The sequence below is a fragment of the Manduca sexta genome, chromosome 25, assembly GCF_014839805.1.
Source record: "Manduca sexta isolate Smith_Timp_Sample1 chromosome 25, JHU_Msex_v1.0, whole genome shotgun sequence".
NCBI classification, from domain to species: domain Eukaryota; kingdom Metazoa; phylum Arthropoda; class Insecta; order Lepidoptera; family Sphingidae; genus Manduca; species Manduca sexta.
Window position 1 is genome coordinate 12358694 of NC_051139.1, and position 22374 is coordinate 12381067.

The window sequence follows — 22374 nt, forward strand, 5'->3', positions numbered from 1 at the left end:
TTTGTTAGGCACAGGCATATCTACGAACAATGAAGTGCAAAAGTCCTGGGTTCGATTTCCAGGTCAGATATAAAATTTTAACAATTTTCTAAAACGATTACGCCCGACTACACATCTCAAATAAGGTTAGTCACAAGCAGGCGCTGATGTCGAAAAAAGCTTGCTTGCTTGAAAAAGTGTTCCGCAGACTACACATGAAAGTGAAATAAGGGTGGGTAAAGGACAAAAACCTAATAAGTACCATCAGCTACAAAAGTGACTTGTAGAGTGTTGTAAAGTGGTTTAAAAGTTTGTTATACAGGATGACAAAGCCTTCACAAAGGGGAGGGCAGAGGAAGGAACTGCCAACCAAAGCAAACTCCCTGAGATTCAAAAAGATCTCATAGAGCTTTACACACTGAACTTTGTACACTTCGTATAACAAGCTCTGAAGAGATAAGACTCGCATTACATGTGCTCTTGGCAGTACCTACGATTCATACTTTTACTCTACTTATTTTGTTAGCGTGGCAAGGGCCGGTGTATACAAACACATCGGACTTTTGGGTAAACGCGTGCTCGCAACCCTTGGAAATTAAGCGACTATGGTGAGGGCAACCCACTAAGGGGTTACGAACCTCGACAGGACGGTCACTGGGAGTAGATGACACATCAACAATTATAGATGCGCGTAGTCGTAGTGAGCTAACAATCTAACCATTACCGTATACGTCGGCACACGGGCTGGGACGCCCATGCAGTATTCTGATTAGTATTAATTGTATTTACAGGCTCATTTGGCTCGTATGGGTCGGAAGAAAACAAGATCACAGGAAATAATTCCTTACCAAATACTGCCTATCAAGGGCTGCTACCCTATTAGGCAAATGGTTCCCACTCAGTGTAGAGTTCATTTAGAAATAAAATAAATGAAACAAATGCATTACAGTAAAATTTAAAAATGTATTACATCTCAATTGACATTGATAATATAAACAATTTTACATCAACTTACTTAAAAACATAACATGGCTTTTACAATAACTTTATATGACTAAATAAAACTTAATAATACCTAAGTATAATAATCCATTTCATACAAAAAAGTCCCCGTTTAGGACTGATCTCACGAAAACGAAGGTCAGCGGGTTATGAAATGGTCTAGGGTAAAATATTTAAAACAAACTATAACAATACATGGTCTCTTTTTCCACAGGCAGCGATTTCATCACAAAACTGACATTTCTTCACGAGTGTTACGAAGTCGCCGCCTCCAGAATCAAACTAAATGTTACAGTACACAGCTACGTAAAATATTGTTTAAGTATTAAAACGTGGATACATTAATTCAATTATAAAATTATAATTTAATTAATTAAAACAAATGATATGATGCATTCTTGTAGCGTTCGTCACGAAGGTGCGATTCGCGTGTTACAATCCCAATCATTTAGCGTAACATTAAACGCAATTATCAGATGTTTGAATATTTTGCCATTATAAGAATAATTATTGTGTTAATGACCATGTAATTACGTATATTGTTACACTAAATGCCCGAGATCATTATAAATATAACACTAAACTAAAAACACATAGATAAAATAATAAAGCAGATTGAAAATTATTAATAACAAGGAATACCCTAGAAACCATTGAGAATGTTAGTAAACACAGGAAGAGAACGAATAAGTACAAATAAGCAAATTATATGTTGAACATAAAAAATATATATTTTTTGTAATAATAGCGGAATATTTACAAGATAATTACTATCAACGTCAACCTAAATGGCGACTTCAAGATTACATTAATGACCAAGTGATAATAGTATATTTATAAGTATTTTTACAATGCCATAATAACGATCCCTATAGTATAACATATACACATATAGTATCTAAATTACTTGCACAATAAAACATACCCTTACATAGTATTAACAACTTGATCGAAACATTTCGCGACGAATTGTTCCTTATCGTCCAGTTGTTTGACGTCGCCGGCGACGTGGCGCGTCAACATCGCTTCTTGTAACGCGCTGAGCGCCTCAGAGGTGAACTTCTTTCCTTTGAGATGCGTGATGACTGACGCCTCGCCGTGGAAGCCCGACTCCACCAAGCCTGGGGGAATGTTCAGGGTCACGTCGTCGATCAGGCCTTCTCCACATTCATGCTGATGACGAGCTCCTGCGTAGAGGAGTACACTTTGGACGGGGCGAGCAACTCCACAGGCACCGGGAACGAGCGGCTGACGGTGAAAGCCGGTGTCCTACCATAACACCAGTCCCAACTCTGGAGCTCATTTCGCAACTCTGCAAGGCCTGTCAAAAAGTTAATCATATGAATCATGCGATTATCTTGACCATTTGCAGTAATGCAAGTAATGGAAGGTCAGTAATCAGGATTTGAATACGTAAATTGAGGTTGGGGTCGAGTTTTGAATCACTGCTGTGAAATTGTATTATTCATTTCCAGTTGTGGCAAAACAAAGGCACATTTGAAATGGGGCCATACTGTGAGTCATTTTACCTGGAAACCAATCGTCTGTGGGGTTCACGAACTGGAAGCCGCGTTGTTTTGAGATCAGGTTCTGACCACCATCTTCCAGGTGCAGGGCGAGCGTGCGGAGATACTCGTAGCCGAGCGCGGTCTGCAGACTCTCCACCGAGAGCCGGTTGTTCAGCTCGGCGAGGTTGGCCACCTCCGACCGCGTCGAGGCAGTCGCGTTAGTCTGTATGCCATGCTAAATAAAATTAAATGTCCTTAACTTAAAGATCGACGGGGGGAGAATATACATTAGTTTTAAAACAAAAAGTCACAAACACCCAAGAGATCAAATTACTTGACAATGCTACATTAGTATAAACAGGAAAAGTAGAAAAGTTAAGTAGGTATGTGAATATTTAATAATATATATAGCAGTTAAACAACTACAGTTTAAATAATTGTTAATTATGAAGGCTAGATAACTTGTGCAGAAGTTTATCTAATTTATAATTATGATACAAACATTATCTAAATAAAACATTGTATGCAGTACAGACATATTAAATCACACAATGAACAGCATTAACAGGCTCAACATATAACATGTATAGTATACTTGATAATACACCTATTTTATAATGTCTCACAATGAACAGTTCCACAAAATGATAACATATAAGTCTTAAACTTACCTCCCGTTTTGCAAGAGCCTTGCTGAGATGTGCCTTGTTGGCGTTGACTAGAAGCGTGCAATGATGATAGCCAGTAAGGCGACCCAATTTAGCAGCTGTCCCAGATACCTAATCAATAAAGACAAACATTGAATTTATTTTTTTGTGCTACAGATAATATAAACATGTGAATCTAAGAATTACAAACAAAGAATAAATGTATGCTTATTGATATTAAAATTGAAAAATAAAGTATCAATCATTAGTTAATATTACCTTATATTTATCTCTGACAACAATATCCTGGCGTTCGTTTATGACCGATTTGACACCAAATTCTCTGAACAGGGCTCTCTTGATTAGCTCCAAGTTGTACTTTCTGTCATATCTCTCACGTGGTGTGAAGAAAGTAACATTTAAATTGCCACGGTCATGGTAGACAGTGCCACCTCCACTGTTGCGGCGAGCTAAAGCAATATCCTTTTCAGACAGCAAGGGAACATTAGCTTCCAACCATGGATTCTGATGTCTTCCAATCACAACGCAAGGCTCATTACGCCACACCATCATGACATGATGGTTAGAGAAATCCATATTGCGGTACATCCAGTCCTCAAGAGCCAGATTGGTGTAAATGTCAGTAGATTGAGACATAAAGACCGATTTTGTAACCTCCCCCTCTGGTGGCAGCTCACGGTCTTTCTTTGGCTAGACCACACTAGTGGTGGCAAGGCTCCTGGAGCTCACTCTTCTTGTAAGAGCTACCACTAAACAAGCACTGCTGGCGACAACCTTCTTCATCATTGCCTGGGCCATGTTGTAAATTTATTAGTAATATAACTATATATAGCAAACGGATACTTTTTTGTATGAACTTTGAGATATCAGTTCTTTTAAGCGTAAATCACTTAACTTTAATTGCTAACGCTAAATAAGTCTAATGAGTGTTCAGAAAGTTCTTATTAGTGAACTAATGTGTGGCCCGCGCAGGCATCAGTGTCAGCCGCAGAGGGGAGATGAGATACTCGTGAAGAGCGATGGTCTGATGCAGCCACTTCCAGGTTTGGTGCAGGGTGCTAATTCGATAACGAATACCCAAACAGTCACCACAGTCACTTGGCATTCCTCCTCTTGGATGCAGGATCAACGTGAAAATCACTTAAACAGTTAAACACTGATTTAACTTTCCACGAGAAAACTTTATGTGGACTTAGCAAACTTCACAACAAACAAATGAAAAGAAATTACAAGAGCTACTAGCTAGCTGCGCGGTTACCGATTAATTAAACGAAATATATTCAGTCGTCTCGTTTTATTCGTTCCGATAACGATAAGCGGCCCGAGGAAGCAGGAGGTCAAGCGAGGGCATTCGAAGTTCACTTCGACACAAGAAAACAAAGTAGCTGATAAGAAACACGAAGGAACCACGCGCAGCTTTATCATGATTTGTATTTAATTCTCATTTATGATAAGACATTGCTTCTAATCAGAAAAAACTGGGCACTTACCGTCTGCCTTTACTTACATCTTTAAGATAAGACATAATACAAAAGTTTATCCTAATTTATTCAATACGTCACATCATGTAAAACTATACCTATTTTAATTATTATTATGTAAACTACGTTTTTATTCTAAAATTTAGGTATGTCATTGTAACATTATCAACTTGTGACAATTCGTGCTACGAATGATTCAGAGGAGGTAGTACATTTGTCCCAGACATTACAACACAAAAAACAATTTGAAATTTCGAGATGTTAATTTCAAAATCGAAAAGTCACATTCATCTTTTTCTTTACTTATATACATTTCTCTCGATGGCGTGAAATGTATAGCCAAAGAGAATTATAATATATGTGGAAATGTATAGTAAAAGGAGAGTATAGCATGAGTGAGTACTTCAATTCAATTACGTCACTGATGACCCTCGAATAATATCTTAAATCACGACAAACAAAATAGAGCACTGTAATTTACACATAGGTAGTGTATGAAAGGTCTTAATTGGGACAATTCGGAGCATAAAAAAAAATTATAGGTACATCATATTATTTCTGCAAAATAATATAATCTTTATGTACTGTGATCATTACACTTTTTTTGTAATGTAGATGTCAATAAATTATTAGTTTGGTGCTCAGAACAATGACAAGCATTGGTGCCTGAATTCAGATATAGTATTCAGATTCGAAAATCAAAGCGCTCAGTATCCCATATAATTCTATATTTTTTCATTCACATTCCGATATTTTCCTGATCCGTTTCTGATTGATGTATTTAAATGTTACTGGAATAAATTCGGATCCAATAATGTGCCTACTACGTGAGTTATATCCAATTAAATTTACCTGAGCCCCTGATAGCTGCCAAAGTAAAGTGTTTTGGGCTCAGAACAATGACAAAATTACTTAATAATAACTGGATCGAATGGCCAACAGCAGATTATAATATGACTACAGCATAATAAAGTATAATTAATAACACTTTTTGCTCTTATGTACAAGGTATAAGCAAATATATTAGGTTTTTTGTTTACTCACCGATGGATGCTGATGATTTCAGTTTCATTTTTTTTACGAGAAGAATGAGATTTACACCCCACAATAACGCAGGCCATTGCTTGTTCCTAGGGCTATATTTTACTTAAACAGCACTGTGTATTTATTAAAATTAACAATAAAAATATTACTCAACATGTAGCCACTTTTGAAAAGCACGCGCTGAAGTATAACGTAACTAAATTGTGTAGGCGCGTTTGTGACATTGTTTTGAGATTGGCAAGTTGGAACATTTGACATTTTATTTGCTTTTTAATTCGACATCATAAAGAGGACCAAAGGTAACCATTTGATTATTTTAAAGTGTACGCAAGCCGACCTTAGCAACATAATATTTGTCTCGCTCTTTTCAACGGATTTGGCCTATTTGAAAAAATAGGATAAGTATATGAGGGTAATTTAGATTCCTTCTATGCTTGTTCTTGTTCTGAGGTTGAGCCCCTCAGTTGAGCCCAATGGTTGAGCCAAGGTTGTCCGTGTTAAAAATAGACGATAGTGTCGATTATGGGTACAATTGTTATCGATTAAAAACATGATTGGGTTGATAAATAATAGACCCTATCTAACTAAAAATATTTCAAAAAAATTAACCCGCAGTAATATGCTGCAAGTTTTAAATTGTTACATTAGTTTTTATTCTTACTTACGTTGTGGAAAATTGTGAAACGCGTGTCGTCGCATCGTGCCGATTTCACTAGGACTTCAAAGTAGCAACAGTTACATTACAATAACTAAATAGTTGGACTACCAAAATATTATAAGTTGAAATGTTGCAAATAGATAATTTATTTCCCGAATTAATATACTTTTTATCTAGGAAAAGTCACGAAAACAACCACAGCGCCTCATATAAGAAATCATAAGGCACATCATTAATAATTTGTATAAGTAGATCCCATATCGTGGAAATCAGTTTTAGAGATTTTGGATTCAAACTGCAATCCCGATAAGTCTGGCACAAAACTTCCTATTCACTATCTTTTCAATTTTATTTCGTTTTGCTTGAAGATCTTATTGAATTTAGTTTATAAATTTATGTAAACTTGAATCAATATAATAATCGAATATGACTTAGATGCGTGCAACCCTAAATTATAGATTGACATATGAGATTGACATATGAGATTGACATATGAGTTTTGACGTTTAGTAAGCTATTGAAATTTGGTTAGAGCATTTTGCAGGCCTTTTGAAGAGTAATTTGTTGAAATAAATAGATAAAATGGCTTTCAGAGCGACTGCTATGATGGCTTTCAGGGCTACCCCCGTTGTTCGTAGTAAGTATCGTAATAATGTGATATTCAATACTTGAATGCTATTTTTCATAATATTCTAATATTATGTAACCTTATTTTCAGGCAGTTTAAACAAATGGGCATACAATCTAGCTGGATTTAACAAATACGGTATGTTCCTTCGTTATTCGTAAAAGCTCCTATACTTTACTGTATATTACTTTATCCTTAATGTCAAAACTCAAAACACACTACTATCCAATTAAAGTGAATAAGTCGTAAGTTTAAAGCAAATTCCTTATCAGCCGATGTTTTATATGCACCATTATGTGGCGCTAAAATCTATAAACAGCTAAATATAGTCTACTTTTCCCTTGCATATCTTTATAAAATATGATTTGTTTACGGTACTCTACAATTTTGATGTCAGTTTTACTGATTAAAAATAAGAAAAAAGATTTAGAAATTAATGTATTTATAATTACCAGTAAAACAATTAGAAACATGTGATATTAATTGTTGAAGTTACGTTGTATGTGTTGATGATTGTCATTATGCTGTTATACTGTACTTGGGTTGCTTAATGCTGTTACAGTTAAAGCTGTCAAGAGCAATACAAACCTTAGAATAGACAAGGGAGGATGTAAATTCATTCTCCATGCATCTAATAAACCACCATTGTAAGGGATATGAATAATATGACATATTTGTTTGACCCCACCCATTTAAGAATATGCAGTTATTATTGATCATTAACAAAAAAAATATGGACATGAAAGTCTACTTATAAATTTTCTACTATTTCTCAGTAGGTGTCATAAAGGTGTGGTCAGATGAATTAAAGCTTCAGTCACCAAGACAAAGACAATATATTCATTTATCATTAACTGCGCCACATCACTGCATGAAATTAGATCCATCTTTGCCTGGTATACAATGCAATGTGAATTTGCAAACTATACAAACACCGTCATTTATTCATTTAAAGCAAAAATATAAAACTATACAGTTAGTTAGAGACTGGACATCAGGGTAAATTTTTGCTCCAAAAGTTATTACCAATTGGTAATAAGTTGCCGTCTTATTTGAAATTTCGGTATGACAAGATGTCACAGCGTCCTTAGATATTAATACAAAAATAATATATTTACAAAAAATATGCTAATGTTCACATTGAAAAAATGCAAATCATGTTATGGAAAACATGTGAAGTATTATACATTGATGTTTTGCTATTTCGCAGTAGTTTGAGTAACCAACCATCACATAAGTGCAAAATTATTGCAAAAAAATAAAATAAATAATATTTATATTGATCAAACAATATTCTAGTTTCATGAGACAACACAATAAAATAATGATGCATTCCAAAATTGACAATTTGTGGGAATTGTCAAACAACCAATTTCTGTTTGCGACCTTTTAGTTTTTTTTCTTCATGCTATAGCTTCCATTTATTACCTATCTTTAATAAGCTCAATTTTATAGCAACTTAAAAAAATAAGGTAGCATATAAAAAATTGTTTTCCGACGACTGCCACAAATTAACAATTTTGAAATAAGTCATTATTTTATTAAGAGTGTGACATGGTATTTTGTGCCAACATTTTAGTTCCTTTTTATATATGGCTCAAGTTTTCAGTCTTCAATATAGGAATTTGCTTGCCAGGTCTACTGCGTGATGACTGCTTACATGAGACCCCAGATGTCCAGGAAGCCCTGCGTCGCCTCCCACAGCATATCGTTGATGAGCGCAACTTCCGCATTGTACGTGCCCTCCAGCTCTCCTTGCAAAAGACCGTCCTCCCAAAAGAAGAGTGGACCAAGTTCGAAGAAGACAAATTATACCTCACACCCATTGTTGATCAGGTGAAGAAGGAGAGGCTCGAAAAAGAAAACTGGGAGAAGGAATACTAGACACAAATGTTTGCCTATTATTTATGTTAATTTAATAAATTTAGCTGTCATCCACCATATACTTGTTTTATTGTAAAGTAAAACAAATTCCAATGCTGTATAAAACAAATAGTAATGCTTGACGTGAATGGAATGAAATAAACTTTGATGTTTCATTTTTTGTTTTTATTAATTGTGCTAACAGAACTATATTTTATTATTTTAAGTTTTACATATAAATTAACAATTAATTAGGCAGGAATTTAAAGTATAAATGTTAACATTAAAGTTTGAAGGTGTGTAATAAAAGCATTCAATAGTGCTAAGCTGTATTTTATTTATGTTTATGTGTTTTTTTTTTGTTACATTTGAAATACTGATAGTAATTAAATCCATAAAATAGATTCATACCATGGACGGTAATACAATTAATAAAGAAATAAAAACAAATTAGTAGATAAAAAAAAACTTTACTTTCTATAATATGTATATATAAAAGATGAAAGTAAACAATTAAGAATAATTCATTATAACATATGGCAAAAAACGAAGTATATATATTTTATTATGGCCTCTGAATAAATAGGAGCAAAGCTACACAATAAAGCCAAATATGGTCCCATTAAATTAGATACAGCAATAAACTGTACGAAAATTCAATAAACATATATGATAACTATTTAAAACACTGCATAATTATACATTAAAAATTGACCAAATAAAGATGATTTTTTTTTAAAATAAATCAATACAAAATTTACATAGTTGCAGTTTTTTTTTTTTGGTAAAATTGAAGGCCATATTACATATAACACAGTAGTAGAGATTACCATCACATTAAGGTTTAATCTAAGCTAGTTTAAAATTATTCGGATATAGACATTGACCTGTATTGTATTTATTATGTCCTATACTAGATTTTAAAAATGTTTACATATATAGACTGAGCAAATTCCCTAACTAAAAATAAAATTATAAGTATAAAATAGAAATAATTTAAAAATAAAACTTGTATAATCTCCGTGAATTAATATTAATTAAGAATTAATAAAGGTTCATATTATAAAAGGTAGGTAAAACATATTTGGTACACAGAGAGAAATAAAAATCATCTAAAAGCAAATAAAAAACATCACTTTATGATTTAAGTATATAAATGCTTATGGTTTTATGTTTTTATTGGTAAAAAAAAAGATAAAAGATCATTTTAAAGCATTAAAACCAGCAAATAATGTAACAACAAAGAAACATTGTAATTATCTATTTTATCCTATGTATGTTAAAATTTGATATCTATATTGGACACATTTAAATCGTAAAATAGTATTGATAAATTGTTTTTACTAATACAGTAATGTTTAGTGTTACTCTATTATTCGCCGGCGACGATATGTTTTCATACAAAGATAAATTACGTAGTATTAAAGTACACCTATGGAAATATTTAGTGTCTTTTTAAAATAAATACAAATAATGGCAAAATGATCTAAAAAGAAATATTTCGCTAATTTCATAGCCAATATAATGATTTTATAAAGATCATCGAGTTACTTTTAATAAAAAGTGTAAAATATAATCATCTAACGAACAAGTAAATAGTTTGGTCCACAAAAAGTGACCGTTTTTGGAACTTTAAATTTTTTTACAAAATTTTATATACGCTTACGTAATATTAGTTAACGTACTCGTATATCTATCTAAAAGACGATATATAAAACATCTGTACAGTAAATTTACATATACGATATACGCATTTAATTATACAAATATACATTGTTGGCAACTTTACCTTCAGTGTCTTCTTTGGACAATATTCAACCATTATGTTTTGCAAATACCTTATAGTTCTTCGTCGCCTATCGCTTCAAAAGCGTTGTTCTCTACACAATCCTTGCCAGTCTTGAAGGCGACGGAGGCAAACTTCTCAGTCAATTTTTGCACGGAAAATATTTCTCGTGAACTGCCAGAATTATACGAATCTTCATTCTGTAAATAAATATTGCCGTAATTATATTCCGTTTTGTTGCTTTATGTACCGTAAAATTAAATTAACAGATAGGGCCGGACGTAGCAATTCGGGTACACTGCGCAAATATTTTTGGGTTACCCTTTTTCTGGAAACCCTTTTTAGATTAGAACTATATTTTTTAAGACCTCTCTAGTGTCTGGCGCGCTGAGTGACCGCTCGAATTTCGTCACACTAAAGCCTGGACTGTGAATACGGATACATGGATGAATAGATACATAACATACATACATAACATCAAGCATTTTTATCCCCGATGGGGTATGCCGAGGCGCAACTAGGGCACCCACTTTTCGCCAAGTATGTTCCGTCCCATGATGTGATGGGGGGCGAGCCTATCGCCATATCGGGCACAAATTCCAGACTCCGGGCTGATACTGAGCAGAAAAAACGCAAATATCATTTTGCCCGACCCGGGATTCGAACCCAGGACCTCAGAGCGCTATTGTACCGGACATGCAATACAACTACGCCATCGAGGCAGTCAGATGAATAGATGATTTAACTTTTTCTGATATCTTTGATAAATAAATTTCTTTAAAAATTTTCAATAATTTAATAACAAATCCGTCAATCCATGTTATTAATAACTAGCTTTTGCCCGCGGCTCCGCCCGCGTTATAAAGTTTTCGGGCTAAAGTTTTCCGTTATAAAAGTCACGCTATATATTTTCCCGGGAGCCTATGTTCTTCCCAGGGTCTCAAACTGTCTCCATACCAAATTTTATCCTAATACGTTGGGTAGTTTTTGAGTTTAACACGTTCGGGTAGACCGATGCAGCGGGGAACTTTGTTTTATGATATATTTTTGTAGAACTTTTTTAAGAGGAACAATCCCGTCATACATTATTGTTGCATAACTTTAACCGTTTACTCAGCGCACGCAACAGAAGCTCTCAAAACTAATAAATTGTCCCCGTTTTTGCATCATGTTTCATTACTGCTCCGCTCCTATTGGTCATAGCGTGACGATATATAGCCTATAGCACTTCACGAACAAAGGGCTATCCAATACAAAATGATTTTTTTAGTTCGAACCGGTAGTTCCTGAGATTAGCCATTACTGCTCTGCTCCTATTGGGTATAGCGTGATGATATATAGCCTATAGCACTCCATGAACAAAAGGCTATCCAACGCAAAAAGAATTTTTCAGTTTGGACCGGTAGTTACTGAGATTAGCCATTACTGCTCCGCTCCTATTGAGTATAGCGTGATGATATATAGCCTATAGCACTCCACGAACAAAGGGCTATCCAACGCAAAAAGAATTTTTCAGTTCGGACTGGTAGTTCCTGAGATTAGCGCGTTCAAACAAACAAACAAACAAACTCTTCAGCTTTATATAATAGTATAGATGACAAGAGCAGTTTCATCCCTATCCACCCCCTGCTGTGGTGGTGCAGTATAGTACTCACTGCGGAGCTGAGCGTGTCGCTGGAGGAGGAGGGCGTGATGAGTTGGCTGGAGCCGTCGCGGCGCAGGTAGGTGAGGCTGGCTCGCTTGCCGCGCGGCGAGGTGGGCCCCGCGCCGCTCTTCTGCCGCATCAGCTCGTCCACTATCGACTGCACATACATTTGGTTTTTAGTAACACACACTCACACACACATAACATCACGCATTTATCCCCGAAGGAGTACGCAGAGGCGCAACCAGGGCACCCGAGGGGGGCAAGTGTGTTCCGTCCCATGATGTGATAGAGGGCGAGCCTATCGCCATATCGGGTACAAATTCCAGACTCAGGGCTGATGATAATGAGCAGAAAAACCCAAATATCAATTTACTTTATAGTTTTAAGTAACGCCGCCAGACAATCGTAACATTTAGCACTCGAGAGCTCATTATAAACATTTTTTTATGTTTTCAATGACCATAGAAACAATTATCATCCACATAAGCTGGAAGTTTCATTAGCATAATAACACGTTGAAATATTGCCCTACCTGCAAACAAACACTAATAAAGGTCGCGTGCTCGGTCCGTAAGGTTATCCATATCAAGTTATCCTTACTAATGAGATATTCAAACGACAACTCAAAGTTTTTGTTCGACTCGTCGATCAGCGGCCCATGGCCGTTTGTTTGCGGTCTCTCGATCTGTAAAACAATAAAAAAAACTTAGTGTTATGATATCCTAGCCCACGTCGAAACTAATTTTCTGTATATCTGTAAATCTACAGCACAAGCTATTTACCTCGATCACCTATATTTCTGTAAAAAAGTATGCAAGTATTACTGATATTTTTACATGATGCCAGTAAAAATGCTGGAAGCGCAATAAAGATACCCCCCGTTCCTAATTCGTCTTAATCCAGCATTGGACTCATATTTCTTCCGGCACAATGGATGACCATGATTAAAGGTACTCAAGTCATTTTACGTTTCCTGATGACCATCACGTCATCCATAAATGAATCAATCTGCAAGTACGTATTTCCCCGATAATGCCTTGACTCATATTATTTACAATACCAATTTTCTATCGGACGTATTGGACATCAAGATAAGTAGAAAATTTTATATACTCACGGCATGTAAAGTGGTAATCCTCCAGCACCTCATCCTGGTGACCTTGTACCGCTGCTCGCGCGAGGGTTGCGCCACGCTGACGAGCGTGAGCTCCTTGGAGGCGAGTGCGACGCGCACGCGACACGGCGCGTCCCCCGCGCCCCCCGCCCCGCTGCCGCCAGTCACCCCAAACACGTTTACTGAATCCGTCACTGCCTCACCCCGCCGGCACTCTGCCGTAATGCTTCAAAGTTCGCGCTAGTTCCATGTACTGTAATAGAAGTTAAAACCTTATTTAAAGTTACTTAATAATTGCGGTACATTTTTTCAGGTTTGGCTATTCGTTCCTTTATACAAAAATTAGGGAGCATCTATGTAGTTATACGTAGATTTGCAGGTTTTCCCTGGATATGATATAGAAAGTAGCCTATGTCCTTTCCAGGGTTTCAAACTATATACCAAAGGAGACGGGCGAAATTGGGCTTGACTGTACACTTATGAAACATTTATCAATATTCTTCTTCTATTTTTATATCAGCCATTAAAAAATATTCGATTGTATTACAATGGGAAAATAAAATATTTTTTATTATGAATAAGTAACTGACTTCCGGTATCGAGAATATCAGGCTGTCTATTATTAATGTATATTATTATTGTTATTTGCTTTCTGTACTTCTGCGCAAGTGAATGTTTTTGGTTTGATATTTTTATTTTAACGACTACGGTTTTTCGAGAATATTTTGACGATTGCTGCTTTAATGAACTACCCACGCTTATTCAACAACGGACTTTGATTTCTTGCTTGCTCGACCGATCTTGCTTGTTCTACCGGATTTCGAAAAGTATCTATGAACCATCAACACCGTTGTGTTAATTGTGGCATAGCTACATGGCGTTGTAACACTACAGGGATTCGTCCAATGAAAACGAAATAGTTCTTTCAATAATATAAAAACAGTATTAACTCATGCCCGTTTCCATGGAGGAGTAGATAAAAGAAGATATGCAACCTACACTTAGTTTCATCTTGCGATAAGTAAGTACCTCTATGTCGGTCCTCGTCGATCCCATGCGATAATTTCAATTCTCGTTATTATCTAAGCCAGCTGCTTATTAGTCAATACGGCAATCCAATGGACAATGATTAGGTGCTATGAACATCTTGTGCTATCGGGTAAATAAGAATTCACAGAAAAGTGTTTTTTACGCTATATTCTATAGCGATTATTTCTTTCCTCCCATTGTAGAGACAGATTTTTTTTCTAATTTAGAAATGGTTCTATTATTCCTATAAAATATTGCATAAATTATCTCTGTAACACCAAGCCCAAGATTCTATGAGGTTTCGCCCGTCTCCTTTCATCAATTTTGGGTAGTTTTTGAGCTAATCGCGTTAAAAAGGTATACACATGCGGCGAGAGACTTTGTGTTGAAATATATTTTTCAGATTTTTTAAGAGGAACAATTCCGTCACACATGATTGTTTTGTAATTTTAACCGTTTACGCAACGGAAACTCTGAAAAGTAATATATTTTCCCCGTTTTTGCGGATTTGGATGAAATTTATCACACAGATAGAACATGTCCTGGATTAATATATTGGCTACTTTTATCCCAGTTATGTGCTTCTATCGGTAATAATAAAATTATATAATCTAATTTCTTAAATAGATGACGCTGAACTCGTACAGGAGACACTACGTATCACTCCAGTAATTTAAAGATGGGTAAGGTCTTCACGCAACCGAAGCTACAAGCTATACCTAATATATAAAAAACAAAGAAAAATTATCTTAACGTTTTCATCATGTTTGCATTCACCTTATAGTCAAAATTTTTAAACTTTAACCTTTAAGAATAAAACTTCGGTACTTATTTTATCCTTTTTACATCGTCATGTATTTTCCTTAAGCGTTTATGATTATTATTAATGTCAATGCTTATATTTAGAATTTACAGAATGATTTCATTATTTAAAAGATAACAATACGCGTGTAACATTATTCAGTTTTCATATAAATTTGACTCGATGATTGTTTTCCTATAAATGAAGTCAAAATTCTTAGTCAACGGAACTAAGTTTTGTTTTTCGTAACAGATTGCGTCACAGTTTTTAAAATACGTGTTACTTCTTTTTTAGTCACCTAAAATCTAATTAAAATTAATAACGATTACATATTCGTGATGCAACAACTAACTATAATAATTACAAGTAAAAGCCTGCAAAAATTTTTTGGCATTGGGTCATATACGATTAAATAAACGATCTCTAGCAATTAGCAAATTAAAGCTTTGCTGTTGACCCTAGCCATTGAAACATAATATATTTTGCATGACATACTTTGTATTGATCATAGCGAACGCGGTTAATCGTTATTAATATCTGATGACATAAGTTTGCATTGCATCTGTGTATAAAATGGTTTACAGTACACATTTTTTAGATTAAACAATACTGAATAGGCAACATAGTAATACGAGAATATACTTGTAGCAACTATATTAATTTATATAATATCACTAACTTTTGTCAACAGGTCCGCCTGCGTTAAGTTTTAAAGAGATTCAAATTTTCCCGTGACAAAGGTATAGCACTTAAGAGTAATGTAGCTTTATATTAGTGAAAAAAAATATCAAAATTTCAAGCAAACAAACTCTTCAGCTTTAAATATCTTATTATTATAAATTTGTAGTTCGGAGACGGATTCATAAGGGGATAACTACATATATTCAGGGCGGCCTATTCCGTCTACGGGGGCAAATCCGTCTTTTTGCAATTACGGGCGTTCTAATTAAAGGATAGCTTTGAAAGCCGTATAAGTAAATAGAGGATTTATTGCCTGTTTTACTTACACGGCTACCAAAACTGTTCTTCGATTGGAAAGCACGTAATTGCTTAAAGACGTATATATGCTCAAGTAGGCGGAAAAGTACCCCTTAATTATAAATATAAGATAGGTACAACGTAGGTAGGTCCTTGTGTATTTACATTTCGGAAAATGCTTGGTAATTTATGTAATATACTTACAGCCCTCTGTATTCTCCCTTGTATGATTCATACTTAGCAAAATAATAAAACTCAATAACTTTGGTACAGCTCAATGACTGTGCGGAGGTTATTGTGCAACTGAATAAATCACAAATTTTAACCCACTGGTTGAATCATAGTGTCCGTCAAATGTACTTTTTTTGACATTGCTGCTTACACGATGCTTCATTTTACGGGTGCATAATGTTTGGCGAACGTGCCTCGAACAACTACGATATGAAGGTCAAACGCCGATCTTGCGGTAAGGTGCTCAAACATAGTACTCCTAACTAGTAATAACAAAATATTAATAAAGATAATTTTTATACACTTCGGTGCTTTTAGGGGCATTGTTATGCTCTTTCTAGAATGTCATTGTTATTATAATGTATTTGAATGAGATTAAGTTTAATTACTTGTTGCGTAATTACTATATCAGCGTAATTGCATCAAGTCGCCGGCGTTCTACTGTAGTTATGATTGTTTCTAGAGAAAAATACATGACAAAGAAAAAAGCATAGATGGCGGGTGCAATCTCTAACTTTTAATACCGGCTAAGTTATTTACATCAGTATACGTAATTATTCCGTGATAACGTCCCGAACTTTGAGGAAAATACATAGGATTCCATAACATCCATTTACGTCTAATGCATTATAAAAATTAAAACGAACTGGTCACCGCGTAACCATTGAATGACGTGACGGGTAAAATGAAACGACACCTCAGATTCAAGGAGCTACAAAATTTTGTAAAATTTCGTTTCTGTATTGGGAACTAATAAAGTGCATGAATAAAATTATATAGGTAAATACAAATATTTTTATATTAGGATGGGACCTAATCGATTGATGTGTCACGGGGCCTTTACGATAAAGTTATACTACTGCTAATGACTGAGCCAAGAAACCGGAAATTACTATTTGTTACAATAACTTTTGCCGCGTCATTACATTATTCAATTGGTACAGTTATTGCCGTAATAATTAAATCAATCTGTTTAATTCGTTAGGTTGATGTATTTGTTTAAGACCTAGTGAACTTTCGTCACCTTTTATTCTTTATAGATAAAGATGTTTACCAGCGTCGCGCTTGCTTATATCATTGCAGGAGAGAATCTTTAGTTCAAGTTATAAAGATTCGTAACCGAATTTTATTATGAATAGCAAAAACAGTTATAACTCTGTTTGCACACTGACGCAAGATATGTACTCCTAACGCTTTTAATATTTGTTACCCAGTAATTTGAAAAATCTCATAAGTAATACTTTACAAATAACAACAATGATTTATAAATACAAAGGAATTGTTTCTTACAATATAATTGCAAAATGTAAAGGTATTGGAAAAGTACTTAATAATATCTAAGTGTGTGTCCAAATATGGCGATTTCCCGCGACATGACACATTCACCCATAGCGCGCATATTAGATGGCTAGTATAAGGAGCGCGCGCTTAGTTTATTTATTTTAATTATTTAACATAAAATTGCTCTCATTACGTAGACAGCGTGTCAGCAGCGAACATAAATAAACTCGAGCGCAACTTGAGAGCCTTTTGCAAACACGCGAATTCGTCATATTTAGCCGAATAAATAAATACAAAACACGAAACCACTAAATTGTATAAAACCTTATTGGATTCCTAGACGTGGAGATGACCTCTGACGTAGGCAAGCTATTTTCGGAATATTTGAGGCAGACATTTTACATGCAATTATAAAAAACGTACAGGTTTGTATGATTAGTTTTAGTAATAAAATGAATACAAAATATTATCAATGCTACTTTTGAACAGAATTCATTCCACATTTTGATCCTGGTTTTAAAGGTTTATGATGAAAAGTAATTTACTGGCTTTAATTTAACAGATTGAAATGTATCAGCGTAAATGTATGAGATATTTTCTTACAGACAGATGAATGCACAACAAAGATAATTGCCAGCTTTTGATGTCCAATAAGGAAGGCCTTATACTAAATTTTGTTGAATGGTAGGATATGTTACTGTAATAAGTAGAACATTAATATATTCCTTAACAACTTACCTCCCTTTTCTGTTTCTTACTGGCATAAGAGGCCAAGATATCTTTTGTTTGTGCATCTGCAGTTATCCACCCTAGGTCCAACTCTTCAATTGTTTGTAAATAAAGCAAGTCAAGGGAAACCTTATCAATCATCAGATCCACATCATAGCATGGATCCCAATAGCTAAAAGAGGAAATGTGCATTTAATATAATTACACAAAATTCATAAACATTTTTGTTTGTTTATTATTGTTTTTAAATAATCTAATTAAAAATTTGGGAACAGATAAATGCAACCTTAGCTATTGTAATCAGGAGTTGATTTTTAATTGCATCTCTAACAAGTGTTAGTAAAGCAGAAATATTTATACAAATAATGCTGTGCCACACTATACTCTGTTAAGCTTATCAATATAAAAATAATATTACAATACAATATTCATATTTCATGGTAGGAAAAACAGTACCTACTTTCTAATTATTTTGTTATTGCCCGTAAATTACAAAAAATACTATTATAAGGAAAGTAGTTAGATATCTGTTTAAAATTAAATAGTACCTCCTCTCCCCATATATTATAAATGTAAAATGAATATAATATTTTAATTAAAATAATTATAAACCTTACCATTTCCTGAGAACAATTTTATCCTCTGGCCTAACATACTTCTGAGATATGTATGGAGATTCATACTCTTCCAACTTTTTAATGATGGCTGACCATCTTTTGCACAGCTCAATTAAAGAGATATAAGGAAAAATATTTCATCAACTCTTTTGGTAAGTTTATATAGTTACATGCAATATCTAATATAGTGCTTGATGAGTCAGTTGAGGAAACGGATAATGGTATTCGGTAACCATTCATGAGTGAGATTTCTATATCCACTTCATGCATTTTCACACTGTGCGTTTCTTGTTACGGAGAATAGAAATGTTATCAACAGATCTGAATTCGCCAGCATTGATTTTGCCCCACTGGAAAATAATCTCGGGTAATATTTTTTATAATCTTATTACTTAGAATTTAAAATTATTTATCAATGGTGCAAATCAATATTTACATTAGTAATATATGAATAAAACAAATCCAACAGTAGAGTCTACATTAATTACAAAACAAGTACTGTTGTGTGGTGCCTACAATTATGAAACACATTGAACTTCATTGAAAACATAAAATAAAACAAATATTAATCCACTCAATTGTCTATGATATTTCGTTGAATTGATGTTCTAAATAAAATATTATTTTAAAGTTCATTCTTTATTTTCATTTTATAATTCCTCCTATGGATATGGTATAGATAGAATCATTCACTTGTAATATAATTTTCTGTTATTACAAAAAAAACACTTTTGCTTTATTAAGTTTATCACTACAGAAATGTGGTTTGATGAACACTTAAATGTTATTTATTATTCTAAATTAAAATGCTCGTAAATAACTCACCCATTTGTATGTATTTTTCTAACAGGATTCTTCTTTCTTCCAATTGTGAACTAGTAAGGAACAATTTTTTGGGTGGAAACTGTGGCAACTTCAAGTATGGATTCTGAGCCTGCAATTGTTCATGCAGGCTGAGTAACTGCTTGTATCGCGCTGTGCAGTGGAAGACTCCATCAATGTATATGTTGTAGCCCTGTATACAATTTAGAATAAAACACCAAACCTTACTGCAAACCAGATTTAGCATTAAACGCGCCACTTGTTAAATAGCAATCCCTATTTTATTTTATACTTATTAAGTACATACAATTGTAATGTAATAGAAAAACAAAATAAATATATCTACCGTGTAAGATATCCCATTGTCGTCGTGAAATTGTTGCAAATCTGGTATAGAAAAATGCATTTTTGGTATAAATGCAGACGTTTATCATAACTCAATGCCACATTAAATAATTTGAATGAGTTAATCACTTTTTATTCGAAACAGTCGCCCACTTTTTGTTTTATTCCTTACACCAAAACATTTTCTTCTTCTTCTTCTTCTTTGATTACTGGCGACGAGCTTGATTATGAAGCTATTCCGCCAATGTCACGTTGTTTCAGACTGCAGATTACTGAGGTATTAATCTGGGTATTAAAGTTGAATGTCTTTATGATGAAGACTTTTGTTAATGGGAGAAGATAAACGAAGGGGATTTGACAGTTCCATAGAGAATATAACCACTACGTTAAGACAGTTCTTGAGTGACAGTTGACTCTCTTTTTTCCCTCGTAGCGTATTGAACAAAGAAATTATAATATATATGGAAACGTATTGAATTGATGTTTTCCCAAATGTTAGTGATCTACAACAACATGTATATGATAAGTAGACATCACGCATAGAAATATTATTTTAAACCAATAAATAAATAACACCACATGCATTAGATATAACTAAACGTACAGAAACATCTGACACTTATGACTAAAAAGTTAGAAAGGACTTTAGACTTAGACAGTTACCTATGTTATAACTTTATTTTGTTAATTTCTATAAATTTACATAGCTGTCTAACAAAGGGAGAGTCTACCAAGGAGAGGATACACTTGAAACTAGTGGGGCGGGAGACGTTATCAGGAAGAATATTATATAGGGGATATCGTAATTTGGGACAATTAAAGAATAAATGATCGGCGCTTCCTTCCTCCAAGCCACATTCACAAAGTGAATGGTCTCTAACCCTTAATTTTGCCAGATGAATCGGGGTGCATGCATGGCCGAAACGAAGACGACAGATTGTGGAAATAGCAGTTTTGTCCAATTGACGGAACTTGAAAACCATGGTTTGACTGGGATATCTGGAACAATGTCTCCATAGTATTTTCCCTTCACCGATTTAGATACCCGCCACTGCTCATTCCATGTGCGAGTTAGTCGAGTAAGGGACAAAGACATAAGTCTTGGCTGAAGTAATTGTAGTATTCCAAGGAACCACTCTGAGTCGCAAATTTTGCACAGGAGTCCACAGTTTCATTGCCATGAATCCCTTCATGACCCGGAATCCAGGCCAGTACTATTTTAAGGTTATGTAGAGCACACTCAAACAATGTCTGTCTTATTTTCAAGGTAATAGGGAATTTAGATTTGGAGCGGAACGGATTGGACATTATGGCCTGAAGACTACTTAAAAGAGTCGGAAAAAAATTATAGATTTATCTAATTTATGCGATTGGGCAAATCGAACAGCTTCAAGTATTGCTATAGATTCCCCTGTAAATACAGAGGTACAGGGAGGAGATTTAAAAGAAAGTATGATGCGTGAATTAGGAATCCAAACAGCCGAACCCACGCACGCGTCATCTGATAATTTAGAGGCATCGCAAAACATTGGTAACCAACCCTCCCATTTTGAATTCAATATCTCATTAAAACAATGTTTGCCTCGATTGTACCTTTATTTATGCCGAAATTGAGAAGGACAGAGGGTTTAAAAATTAGGGCCTTATAAGGAAGGGAGTACAAAGGACTAAGTGAGGATTGGAACGTTGGGCAAGATAATTGAGAAAAACTGCGGAAACTAAGAAGAAGACAAGGCATGGACCGTGGATTACTTGGAAGTGACTGTGAAAGAGTTCTAAGTTTATCTAAAAGAGGGTGAGAAGTAGATTGAACAATTTTAAAGAAAAATCTGTCACACAGGTACTGGCGACGGATATGAAGGGGGGGTTCAACGCACTCCACTTGCATGGCATTGATAGGAGTAGATTTCATAGCCCCCATAATTATACGTAAACATCTAGCTTGTATTTTATCCAAACTATTCAAACCTGCCTTATTACAATGGTCTAGCAGAAAACAGCCGTAATCCAGGTGACTTCTGATAATTGCATTGTATAGCAATTTTTGAGTAAGGATGTGACCCCACCAAACTCCAGACAGGGAACGCAAGATGTTAATCATTTTTTCACATTTTTGGGAAATGTAAAGGCAATGGGGATACCAGTCATCCTCGAATCTAGT

At 34.7% G+C, this 22374-nt stretch overlaps 2 protein-coding genes and 1 pseudogene across 2 annotated transcripts in view; 1 reads left to right on the top strand and 2 right to left on the bottom strand.

Moving 5' to 3' along the window:
- Window positions 1-1040: 1040 nt before the first annotated feature.
- Window positions 1041-4110, bottom strand: LOC119190529 (annotated as a pseudogene).
- Window positions 4111-6801: 2691 nt separating this feature from the next.
- LOC115443792 (cytochrome b-c1 complex subunit 7) lies at window positions 6802-9154 on the top strand. Its single transcript, XM_030169355.2, has 3 exons — window positions 6802-6977; window positions 7059-7106; window positions 8605-9154. The coding sequence occupies exons 1-3, from the start codon at window positions 6923-6925 to the stop codon at window positions 8850-8852; spliced, it is 351 nt and encodes a 116-aa protein (XP_030025215.1). The 5' UTR covers window positions 6802-6922; the 3' UTR covers window positions 8853-9154.
- Window positions 9155-9285: 131 nt separating this feature from the next.
- LOC119190530 (sorting nexin-17-like) overlaps window positions 9286-22374 on the bottom strand; it is a 19447-nt gene continuing 6358 nt past the window's right edge. The window contains 5 exon segments of the mRNA XM_037442606.1: window positions 9286-10817; window positions 12273-12419; window positions 12798-12950; window positions 13383-13583; window positions 13585-13632. Of these exon segments, the coding sequence (XP_037298503.1) occupies window positions 10671-10817; window positions 12273-12419; window positions 12798-12950; window positions 13383-13583; window positions 13585-13632 (696 nt within the window). The 3' untranslated portion in view covers window positions 9286-10670.